Source organism: Microtus ochrogaster, unplaced genomic scaffold (assembly GCF_000317375.1).
Source record: "Microtus ochrogaster isolate Prairie Vole_2 unplaced genomic scaffold, MicOch1.0 UNK3, whole genome shotgun sequence".
Classification (NCBI taxonomy): Eukaryota; Metazoa; Chordata; class Mammalia; order Rodentia; family Cricetidae; genus Microtus; species Microtus ochrogaster.
Window position 1 is genome coordinate 16,659,750 of NW_004949101.1, and position 11,769 is coordinate 16,671,518.

The 11,769-nt window shown below is 50.9% G+C and overlaps 1 protein-coding gene across 1 annotated transcript in view; it reads left to right on the forward strand.

Moving 5' to 3' along the window:
• Positions 1-5,822: 5,822 nt before the first annotated feature.
• Positions 5,823-11,769, forward strand: part of Adam33 (ADAM metallopeptidase domain 33) — a 13,053-nt gene continuing 7,106 nt past the window's right edge. The window contains exons 1-3 of the mRNA XM_026788451.1: positions 5,823-5,922; positions 8,000-8,079; positions 10,372-10,448. Coding sequence (XP_026644252.1) covers positions 5,823-5,922; positions 8,000-8,079; positions 10,372-10,448 — 257 coding nt within the window. The remainder of the gene's footprint in view (positions 5,923-7,999; positions 8,080-10,371; positions 10,449-11,769) is intronic.

The window sequence follows — 11,769 nt, forward strand, 5'->3', positions numbered from 1 at the left end:
AGCTGTACCTGCAGGTGACAGACTGTACCATGTCCACACAGACATAGAAGCAGTGCCTGCAGGTGACAGATTGTACCTTGTCCACATGGATATGAGAGGCTGTACCTGAAGGTGACCACATGAGTACGGGTTTCAAATGTTCCGAGGGAGGGGCTGGCAGCTAGGGCCAGGCTGTATAAAGTAGCTCCTTTTCTCACTGCTGCATCCAAGCCTCAGACAAAAGCAACCTAGGAAGGAAAGATTTTCTCTCTTGGCTCACAGTTAGGAGGTACAGTCTCACCTTCGTGGGGAAGGTGACATTAGAAGTGGCTATAGCTGTGGGGGGAGGAGCAGGAGGCAGCTGGTCACATTGTGTCAGTAAGGAAGCAAAGCGAGACCGGTGATGGTCCCATTGGCTTCCTACCCTGTCTAGGACACCAGCCCAACATTCTGACTGACATGCCCTGAGGTGTGTCTCCTAGGTGATTCTAAACCTAATCAAGTTTACAATGAAGACAGAGAACAGGCAGAGCTAAGCAACAGGTAGAAGCAGATACAATGGCTACTGATGGGCGAAAGGGATTGGCAGGAGCCACCACGGAGCTTCTGGAGCAGGTTAAATGAGTGCATTCATTTTGTAAAGATTTGCTGAGCTGCTCATTTTCCAAATATATATTTGGGCAAGAAAGTTTATTTTTTAAAAAAATCTGCCACTATTCCTGGGTGTTGTGTTGTGAACCTGCAGCCCCAGCCTCTCTAGGCTGAGGTGGGAGAATCCCTTGAACCCATGAGACTGAGGTCAGGTGGGCAACACAGCAAAACCTCATCTCTTAAAAGCAGAACAGATCAGGTGAGGAAGTGCACGCCTTTAATCCCAGCACTAAGGAGGCAGAGGCAGGCCAGACTGGTCTATGTAATGAGACCTGTCTCAACACCACCACCACAAAATAATAAATAAGAAATAGGAAGGAAGGAAAGAGAAAAAATATCCCTCCTTTTATATTGGATATCCAGATCCCTGAGTTGCTTGTCCAAATTCTGACTAATTTCTTGGGTTTCTAAGCACTCGGTTCACCCTGCCAAAGAACAAATTCTTTTTGGGTGTTCTGGGCTGTCAGGGATGAAGACTCGACTGTGACTTTGGGGACTTCTATGCATACCCATCACTGTTTCTGAAATACCTGAGCACCAGCCTGGCATCTCCAGGCACCACCCTGGACCTTGTCTGTGAGCTGGGATTGACAATGCCTGCCTCAGACACCAGGCTCTGGGCTATCACAGGGTAAGACTCATTTGGAGGTGGTGAGAGGTGCCCACTTTGGGCACTGGCACAGTTTTCAGGACACTGCCTGTTGCACTTTTGAGAACGACACCAACAAATATTTGATAAATCGTTTTTCCATGATGTTCTGGGCTCCACCTCCCTCGGCTTTGACCCACTGTTCCCCTTCCAAATGCAACCGCAGAGTGTAAGTTTATGGTTGTTTAGAGAGTTTGGCACAAACGACCCTGACGTGTCTGGAAACTTCTCTGGGTTTAGGAGACAGAGCTTTGCAAGAATAAATGATCTCCGCATGGCTCAGAGGCTACAGCCCTCTTGTTTATTTTTGAGATAGGGCCTCACTATGTAGCCCTAGCAGGTCTGGAACTCTCTGTAGACCAAACTGACTTAGATTCATAGAGACCCATCTGCCTCTACCTCCCAAGGGCTGGGATTAGAGGTGTGCACCACCACACATGGTCAGTTTTACTTCATATTTTTATTTTATTATTTTATTTTGAGTGTCTTTGACAATTTTACATGCATACCGTATCTTGATCATACTCATTCCTAAGTGTCGCCTGCCAGCCCCCCCACCAGATACCCTCCAATATATTCCCCTCCCAACTTCATATCCGCTCATTTATTTATTATTTATTTTTATAACCCGGAGTCCAATTAGTGCTGCCTGTTGGAACAGTGACTGCTCTTGATGGCTTGGTCTTGTGCAGCCAGCCACCGCTGCTATGCGTTCCTGATTGCAATGGTCATATTGTGTGCAGGACACAGTAGCTTATAGTAATCTTCCTCGTCCTCCAGCACCTATATTCTCCCTGCCCCACTTCCCTGATGTCCCCTGAGCCTTTGGAGAATCGATACAGACATCCTACTTAGGGCTGAGCACTCAACAGTCTGTTATTTTCAGCTGTTTTGACTCTGCAGTAATTGTCGCCACTGCAGCTCTCTGGTCAAGGAGAGAGCAGCACTAACCTATGGGTATAAACAAATGTTTAGAAAGCTGTTTGACATGTCCCATGTAGCAGAACAACAGTAACAGGCTCCTTTCCAGGGTCTATGACCTCCGGAGCCATGGGCTTTTGACCTGATTTATAGTACCAGGCATAGATTCTCTCCTGTGGAGCAGGCTCAGAGCTAATCAGAAAGTGGTTGGTTACTCCCATAACCTTCATGTCACTATTGCACCTTTGGGCACATCTTACCTGGCAGCTCATTCTTGTAGCATTCATGGTTCACATTGGACAATACGATTGATGACCTTTCTCCCCCACCTCCATACCTGCATAGCACCTTCTGGCACTGTGAAGGTCAGCCATGAGGTCAGTTCTAGCTTGATTCATGAATGTGCTGCAACCAGTGTGTTGTATATTCAGCAAGAGTCTCACCGTCTAGCTGTGAGGCAGCCAAGAGCAATGTCAATAGCCTTCCTCATCTTGTTAACTTCAGCTGGGCCAGGTCCCATACCAGGATGTACAGTAAATGAATTCCCAGTCATCATGGTGCTTTTGGTGTGGTGAAAGAGGAAATCGGCAACTAGGAAGCCATGTAAAACATGCCACAGTAAGAGGTACCATGCAGGAATAATAACCTGGCTTTGGTAATCAGGGACAGCTTCTGAAGGAGACAGCAAAGGCACACTCTGCAGCCGGAGTGGCTTTCCCCTTGACTGTAGGAGCCATGGTGCTCTTTGAAGGGCCTGCCTTCTTCTCGGCCCCTCTGCTTTTGCTTACTTCAGGCTATGTGTAGAGGAATCTCCAGGGTCTACACTGGGGCTTTGCTCCACTTCCCTACCCTCAACTTGTTTTAGGCTGAAGCTACCTGAAAGTCATCAACCAACTCTGTCAGATGGCACCTGCGTAGGGAATGGTGCCACCCACAGTGGACAGCTATTCTCACTTCAACCAAACAATCAAGATAATTCTCCCCAGGCTTTGCCAGAAACTTCTCTCTCTCTCTCTCTCTCTCTCTCTCTCTCTCTCTCTCTCTCTCTCTCTCTCTGGTGATCCTAGATTCTGTCATCAACAACTAATACTAACTTTCTCAAATCCTTCCAGCATGAGGGAAGAGGCATCAGAGTGAATCTGGATATGACAGATGCCTCCATCGTATCCCTCCACTCCCCAGGCTCAACCTGCAGAAGGAACAGGGAATTCAGTGGAAGAATAGCCTCTGCCACCATCAGCATTTCTGGTGACCCCTCTTACTCATTCATGGGGAAAGGACATGCAGCCTCTCCACCTGTTGCACTGGAGCCCCCAACATGACCATATTGTTACCCAAGGCGAGAATTCACAGACAAATGACTTCCTAAGGATATGTTCCCAGGCAGACAGATAAAGAAGGGGAACAGGCCAGGGAGGATGCCAAGGACACATGCACACAAACGCCCTTGTGATCTCTTTGTTACAGTCTCAAATTCAGACCTACGGACTGTCCGGTGGCAGCAGAATTCATGAAAAATGTGATTATAGTGATACAGTTGAAAGCTGCTCATCTACAAGAACAATTGAAGTAAAGGCGCAGGCAGTCGGCTGGGCAAAACTCATGGGCTGGGAAAACGCAATCCACACTCCAGGCAAAGGCGAGTCTCCTTCATACACAGAGGTCCCACAGATTGTTAAAACTCATGGGCTGGGAAAACGCAATCCACACTCCAGGCAAAGGCGAATCTCCTTCATACACAGAGGTCCCGCAGATTGTTAAAAGGAGGACTAACCATTCGCTAGAAAAATAGGCTACAAATGTGAATGACTATGCTATCTCTCTGTCTGTCTGTCTATAAACAACTCTGTATCTAAAACAACTTATGTAAGAAACCAGTAGCAGTGGCTTCCTGTGGGAAATGAGAATTAAAAGGACGGAGACTGAAGAGATAGGAATTCTTTCCTAAGCATTTTATGCTTTTGGGTTTGGTTTCTGAGGCAGGGTCTTGCTGTGTAGCTCAAGTTGCCTCTGGAGTGTTGGATTTACAGAGGTGAATCATGGCTCGCTTATCTTTCAGTCTCCCCTCACCTTTACATGTTTGTGCATGTATTTGTGTAGGGGGTACATTAACCTGCGTGTGCATGTGTGGATGCGCACCTTTGTATGTTTGTGTATGTATCTCTGTAGGGGGTACATTAACCTGTGTGTGCATGTGTGAATGCTCACCTCAGTATGTATGTGTATGTATCTGTGTAGGGGGTACATTAACCTGTGCATGCATGTGTGGATGCCCACCTTTGTATGTGTATGTATCTCTGTAGGGGGTACAATCATCCTGTACGTGCATGTGTGGGTGACTCTGGGTATCTCCCTATGTTACTCTCCATCATAATTTTGAGATAGGGTCTCTTACTGAACCTGGAGCTCAACAATTTGCCTGTCTCTGTCATGTCCAGCACTTGTCTTAAAGGTGTGTGCTCCATTCTGCCGTTGCAGGAGACCTGAGCTCAAATAGCACAGCAGGGCCATTTGCTCACTACGCCATCTCCCTGGTGACAGAGCCCACCCTCTCCAGTTCAGGCCGATCCCACTCAGTTTTCTGTAGCAGAGGGTGATTTTGAACTTGTCCTCTGCCTCCACCTGTTGGGATTACAGGTGTGTGTGCCACACCCAGTTTATATGATGCTGGACTCTCTCTCTCTCTCTCTCTCTCTCTCTCTCTCTCTCTCTCTCTCTCTCTCTCTCTTCCAGGAGATCTCTATTGTCCAGGCTGGCAGTCTTGAGTGTCCTGTCTTTATCCAAGAGGGCCCCATTGCCTGATATTGTTTGATGTTTGAATTCTGTACACGTAGTTTTCTCTGTCGTCAGAACTTTTACATTCCAAATTCTCACAGCCAAACTATTAACCAGTTTATTTCAAAGATAAATCTTTTGCTATCCAAATGCATCGCGAAGTGTACTTTACAACACGAAAGCAATGTCCCCTAAAATTTGGAGGATTCCTTACACCTGGGGAATCCGTGGCACTGTACAATTCTACCCTGGTCATCGCTGCCGGTCCCCTGCGCCCACCACCATCGCCTTTTCCAGAAACCACAATCTCCAGCACCGCGGCCTCCACAAGGCCCCTAGGTACTCACGAGCTCCTGGGCGGCAGGGGACAGCTACCTCCGAAGGATTCACTGCAGGCGTCACTAAGCCCGGGTAGACAGATCCTTGGAGGAATCCTCGCGCAGGGCAGGTAGAAAGGCAGGTCCAGAGGTCACTCTGGAGACCAGGACCGTAGATGCTCCCTGGGCAGACCTGACAGCTGCTGCGGGGGGTGGGGGTGGGGAGGGAAGGAGGGGGGTTCCGCAGCCAGTGCCTCTGTTCAACACAGGGAGAGGTTCTCTAAGAACTTTCCGCGACGATTCCCTCTCTCCTCTCCCTCTGCAAGCCTAGGTAGGATTGTTACCGCTGCCGCCAGTAAGGGTCGCCCGGACTCCCGCAGCTTGAGCTCAAGTCCTGCGGACCAGGGTAGGGACAGACAGGGTCCTGCGAAGTGGCGCGAGGCAGGCTGAGAACGGGAGGAGGCGGGCCCCCTGCAGCCGGGGTGGAGCCAATAGCGGAGCCAGAGAGGGAGGCAAAGGCACTCCCAGCCATGGGCCCGGAGTGCGGGAGGTCCGGGGGGTCTCCCGTGCTGCTGTTGCTGCAGCTGTTACTTTCCGCGTGTCCCCTGAGGAGCGCCTTGATGTTTCCAGGTGAGGGTGCGAGCCGGGAGCGCCTCTAGGGCAGGTGAAGTGGTGGTGGTCATGGGTTCCAGAGCAACTAGTGGAAAAGAGAGTTCCAGACCCTGTGCTACCTGGTCAGGAAAGGACATGGGAAGGGGATTCTGGGCTGGCCCTATCCCCCCCTTCAGTGCTGCCCAGCTCCTAGCTCTGCTCCGAGGCTTCTGCATCTCCAGACTATTTTAGGTCAGAGAGTCTTCCTCTTCCAGGAAGGACTGATCCTCTGGGGTCCTCGGCGTTGTGCCCTGCCCATGGACTTAGCTGTTCCATCAGGCTCCATTCTCCCCTTGTCTTGGGTTGAGGCAACCTATATGGTGTTTATACCGGTGCCTTATGTGGCTGTTCTTCAAACGGGGTGTGTGCCTAGCAGTGCCTGGGGACTGCCACTCTCTCTTCCTACTGTAACCTCTCCTCACTCTGATATGGACAGGGCCCTTAGTCTCCAAAATCCACACACCAAGCACACGGCTGACCGGAAGGCAGAGGAGGCACCAGGAAGGAGATGGGAAGGACTGTGAACTGGTTGATGGGCAGCCTGGAGGCGACCCGATACCTAGGAACTCTGCTCCGTTACCGTTCTGAAAGGGATGAATGAGGGCTGTACTGCCTTTAGCCAGGGCATAGGTAATGATGGACCTCATAAGAGAAACCGCCTCTCTGTTCCCCAACCCAGACTGGCGTCCTCAGATTCCACTTTAATCCACTCAGACTCCTAGCTCCGTCCTTGCCTCCTTCCTGAAGGTGTCCCTGAAGGACTGCACAGAGAACGCCCATATCCTGCACCCTTGGTGACCTGAGCCACCAAGATGTAGTTCTCCATACCCAGTCGAGCCTTCTCTTGACTAAGAGCTCTTTCACCTCCAGGAAGGCATCTCTATCCCTTCTCTCTCCTGCCCTCCTTTCTTCTTCAGCCTCCATTCCAAAGCCACACCCTCTTCCCCATGATGTCTCATTAACTAAGAAGCACCTGGGCTTCACGGAGGGGGTTCCTGGAGCAGCTGCTATCCCAGATTTTTAAAATGTGTGCACGTATTTTGTCTGCATGTGCATCTGTGTACCATGGAGATACCAGGTCTACCTGGGGGCTGGTAGAGAAGGACAGAGTGCTGGACCTGGAGTTACAGGTGTGGAGAACTGAAGCCTGTTCTCTGGAAGAGCAGCCTTAACCACCCAACCACCTCTCCAGCTTCTGTTCCAGACTTTTGAGAGGAGATGGGAGAGGAAAAAGATTGGGATGATTCAGAAAGAGTAGAGTCAACCTCAGAGATAGCCCTCAGCCTGGGCAGGGCAGAGGTCAGAGCTGGTGGTGGGTGGGGTTCTTTTGGGCTTTGTTTTTCTGTGAGCTGGGCTTGCTGGAGGACTGAGAAGGCTCCCTGCTGGCTCTGGCAGCCAGAGCCTGGCTCTGCAGGATAGGCCCTGTGAGGGTGGCTGGGACCAGATAGGAGAGGGGAGGTAGGAACATTCCTGAAGAACATTCCAGCACCCTCTGAGTAATGCTTGGCTCTGGAATCCTCCTGGAGCCCCCTTGGAAAGGCCTGGCCTAGGAGCACCGAGGCTCTGGACCCCTTTCCCCTCATAAAAGCAGGGGGATTCTGGGCTAGGTCCCTCAGAGTCCCACCATCAGCATCAACCCCAACGGGAGCTCTGAGCAAGACATCTGGTGGTTTCTTACTCAGATGGCAGAGGAGACAGACAGCCTCTGGCTACACATCCTTCACCCTGAAGGCATCTGCTGTCCATTCTAAAAATACCAGAGGAGGCTGCCTCCTCCTTCCCACCCCTTCTGCACTGGGGTCTGGGCTTCTTCTCATGCTCTCTGACTCCGAGCCAGCTCTCCAAGGTCTGGCCACTCTCAGATCCCCCAATGGGAATGTTCTTGGTGCCTTAGTTTCTCTTTTGCCACCTCCTTGGCCACTGCTCCACTCTAGGGATGCCCTATGAACACCAAGCCCAGGAGTGCTGCAAATGGAGCCTGGATTTCAGGGCTTCACCTTCCCTGCTGGCTTCCTGCTCCTACCTGCTCTGATTCTGTGCTCTGTCTTCACACCAGGAAATGTCCCTGGAGAGCCAGTTACTCCCCACTGGATCCTGGATGGAGGACTCTGGCTCAAAGTCACCCTGGAGGAGCCGGTCAGTATCCATAACCCTGGGCCTTTGTCTTTCTCCAAAATGCAGCATGACAGTTTTCCTGGGATTCTCAGAACCAAACCACTGTACCCTGAAGCCACTCCCTGTCAGGGCGGGCGGGACAGGGAGACATCTAGATGGCGTGAGCCTGTACACATGGAAGTCATTTCGGGCTTCCTCCCTCCTACCCCTTCTATTCCTGGCCCCAACCCTCTCCTCCACTGGGGAACATCCAAGCTCTCCCCACTCAACTAGGCAGACATGAGTTCAGAGTCTGGGGCTGGAAGCCTTTCTGGAGCTGCTTTGTGTGTGTGTTCTGTTCTGTTCTGTTTTGCTTGGTTTGAGACAGGGTCTCACTACGTAGCTCTGGTGGGCTTCAGGTTGTGAGCCATCACGCCAACTTTAGAGGCTTTTAAAGGAAGGACACAAAACATCCTCCTTTGGCCATGATTGTGGGGAACATGTGAATGCATTGCTGTCCTGTAATCTCAGCTTCTGTGGCTGGAATCCACCTGTGGCAAAGAAGCAGTGGTCCATTTCCCTGCTATCTCCAGATGAAAGCCCACTCCGCTTTGCTTCTCCAGGACACTGCCCAGCCCTCTCTGTACTGCCCATCACATTCTCCTCAGTATAGTCACGCCCCAGCTGTGTGCGCCATTATAGCTATGCTGCAAACTGAGAGGCCAGCCTTACAGAGAGGCACACTGAGCTCCAGATGGCTTGTGAAATTGCTCATGCTCTCATAGCTCATTGGTTCCAGAAGTCTGAGGCCTCCTATGCTCTAAACGACGTCAGACAATTGGCTACCTTCCCCATCCCTCCCTACAACTACTCAAGCTAGAGAGTTTGATTCTGTATTTCCAGGCAAGAGAGGGCAGCCCCACTGTCCAAACCCAAGAAAGCATTTCCACAATGTCTATGGGTTCCCAGAAGTTCAAACCTTCCAACGTAGGGCCTTCCCTGGGATCCCCCAGACCTCTGGGACTTCTCTTAAGTAGTCAAACAAAGCTGACTTGTGGAAGGGAGAACTGGACGCACACCAGAGTCGCCCTGACTGTGGCCTCTCTCCTTGCCTGGCTTGGCCTGTGGCTGAGTGGAGAATCCCGGAGGGCTCTGCTTTGCATTAGGGATCCTGTGAGGGCAGGGGGAACGCCAGCAGTGTGTCTGTTTCACAAACAGGAGCATACTGCAGGGTGGGACTGAGGTGCAGAAGAGGGAGGATGAACACGGAGCAGAAGTGAAGGCAGCAAGGGCTGCGGAGGGACAGGGACCTCCCATCGGGGCTACTCCCTTTCTCCCAGAGCAAATGTTTGCTTATAAATCAAGAAGCATTCCAACCATATAAGCTTATGTTTGGACCCTTGAGGGGCCTATGACCGGGGAAGTGAGGGCCATGCACTCTACACCTGCTGGGGAAGGGCTCCCCTGCATGACTCTTGGCCAGGGTCCCAGCCCAGTGCATTTTGGGATAAAAGGGAAGAGCCAACAAGGGTGGGGAAAGCATTTTTAAAAAGTACAGCAGCCTCTTCCCTGGAATCTCCTGGGCTAGTTCCAGTTCTGGCTTCTAGCCAGGCAGAGTGGACAGCAGGAAAGAGGCAAAGTCAGGGAGAGAGGAGAGGTGGCTTAGAGGGCCAAGGCCAGCTCTTCTGACATCTAGCTGAGAGAGTCAACACTTTTGGGGGGGCCTAAGTTGGGGTTCGTGTTTACTTTCTGAGCTCAGTTGTGAGACCAGCCTGGAGTCCACATGGAATTTTAGAGAACCAGGCACTGTGCCGGAATTGGAGGTGGAGAAAAAAAGTCTGGGTTCCATCAGGAAGGCGGGGAAGGCAGCAAGATGAATAACAAGGAACTGGGAACAAAGCTCAGTGCTTGCCTTGTGTAGCATACGCAAAGAGCCTGGGTTTGAACTCCAGCACCCAAAACAAACCAGCAAGCAGAGCAAGCCCTCAGGCAGTACCTGCATGGCTGAAGCTGCAGCCCACCCAGTCATGATACCTTTAGTGCCCACTGTTTTTCAAACCTTTTCTAGGAGCAAAAGAAGAGGGCCGACCAAGGGAAAGGCCCAGGAGCCCCTGGCAAGCTGTTCATGCATCTGTAAGGGGCCAAAACCCTGTCTCAAACACAAGCGCTGGGAACATCTTTGAGTTCCCACCCCCACACTGGCTCACTCTTTGTAAAGCAGAGACCTGTCATTCCTATGAGCTTCTCTCTAGCCAGCTCTAGAACATCCTTCCTGTCCCCTGGCAGGCAGGTGGCCCAGAGGCCTAATGTGTCACTGCATTCCTTCTTGGTCAGATCTTGAAGCCGGATGTGGTGTTGGTGGCTTTAGAAGCTGAAGGCCAGGATCTCCTGCTTGAACTGGAGAAGAACCAGTGAGTATCAGCCTGGGGTTTGGCTAAAGCCCAGAACAGACCCTCTGGGGAGAGGATCAGTGCTTTCTGAGGGAGGCTTGATGAGCAGAGGCGTTAGCCAAAGGGAGAGTGGCTAATGAGGTTAAAGTGGGCTGAACCCAGTTGTAGGTACTTACACATCATCTGAAGTCCTGGAGCAGCTTGGTGGCTCCCTGCTGCAGATCAGCGAGTACCATCTAGTGGACATTTCTATATACCAGTTCATTCAAAAGGGACAATCCTAGACAGGCAGGGACAGAAACACTGTAGCTCCAAAGGTCAGTATCCAGTCATGACAGTTCCTCTGGCCAGCTTGGAATGTTTCCATTTGGAAGAGAGAAGGGAGGGAAGAATTTGGGGAGTCCCAAGTTCCAGTAGGACCAGATTGCAGAAGGCATTTTGGTGCTAAACAACTTGGATTGAAGAGTCAAAGGTTGTTTTTTTTTTTTAAATATTTATTTATTTATTATGTATACAATATTCTGCCTGTGTGCAGGCCAGAAGAGGGCACTAGACCTCATTATAGGTGGTTGTGAGCCACCATGTGGTTGCTGGGAATTGAACTCAGGACCTTTGGAAGGGCAGGCAATGCTCTTATCCACTGAGCCATCTCTCCAGCCTGAGTCAAAGGTTTTGAAGTGGTAAATGAGAAACGTGTCTCTCAGGCTGGTGCCCTGGGTGCATGGGTGAACAAGATGGAAATGGAGATTATAGACGCTGTCACCAACAGTATCGCTTGCTCTGTGTCTCTTTTCCTCTTGGCACTGCCGAAAGTACGCTATTTGCTTTCTCTTTCCCCATGGAGTCAGACAAACTGGGGACAAACTGTAACCCCATTCCACACCATAGCTCCAGGGAGTGCCACACCCTTACCCACTAAACTGTCTTGTGTGTTTGTGCACATACTGAGTGTTTTCACATACGAGCATAGTCAGCAAAGAAGCAAAGTTGAAGTGGGCGTAAGAACGACTGGATTACAACAGCGCAGGACTGTGGTGGGTAATCTGGAGAACAAGGTGAAGCTGCAGTCAGGGTTTTCTGTAAGAAGAACAACTGAAGTCAGGCCTGTGATTTCTGCTCTGTAGGAAGCTGGGCAGGAGGAGCACAGGGTCAAATTAGAGCCTGCCTGGGCTATAGAGTGAGTTCAAGACTGGCCTAGGCAATTTAGCAAAACCCTGTCTCAAAATATAAAGAAGAGAGGGAGGAGGGGGAGGGGGAAGAGAAAGAGGAGGAAAAGAAGGAGGAGGAGGGGGAGAAGAAGGAAAAGGAGGAGGAGGAGAGGAAGAGGAGGAGGAGAGGAGGA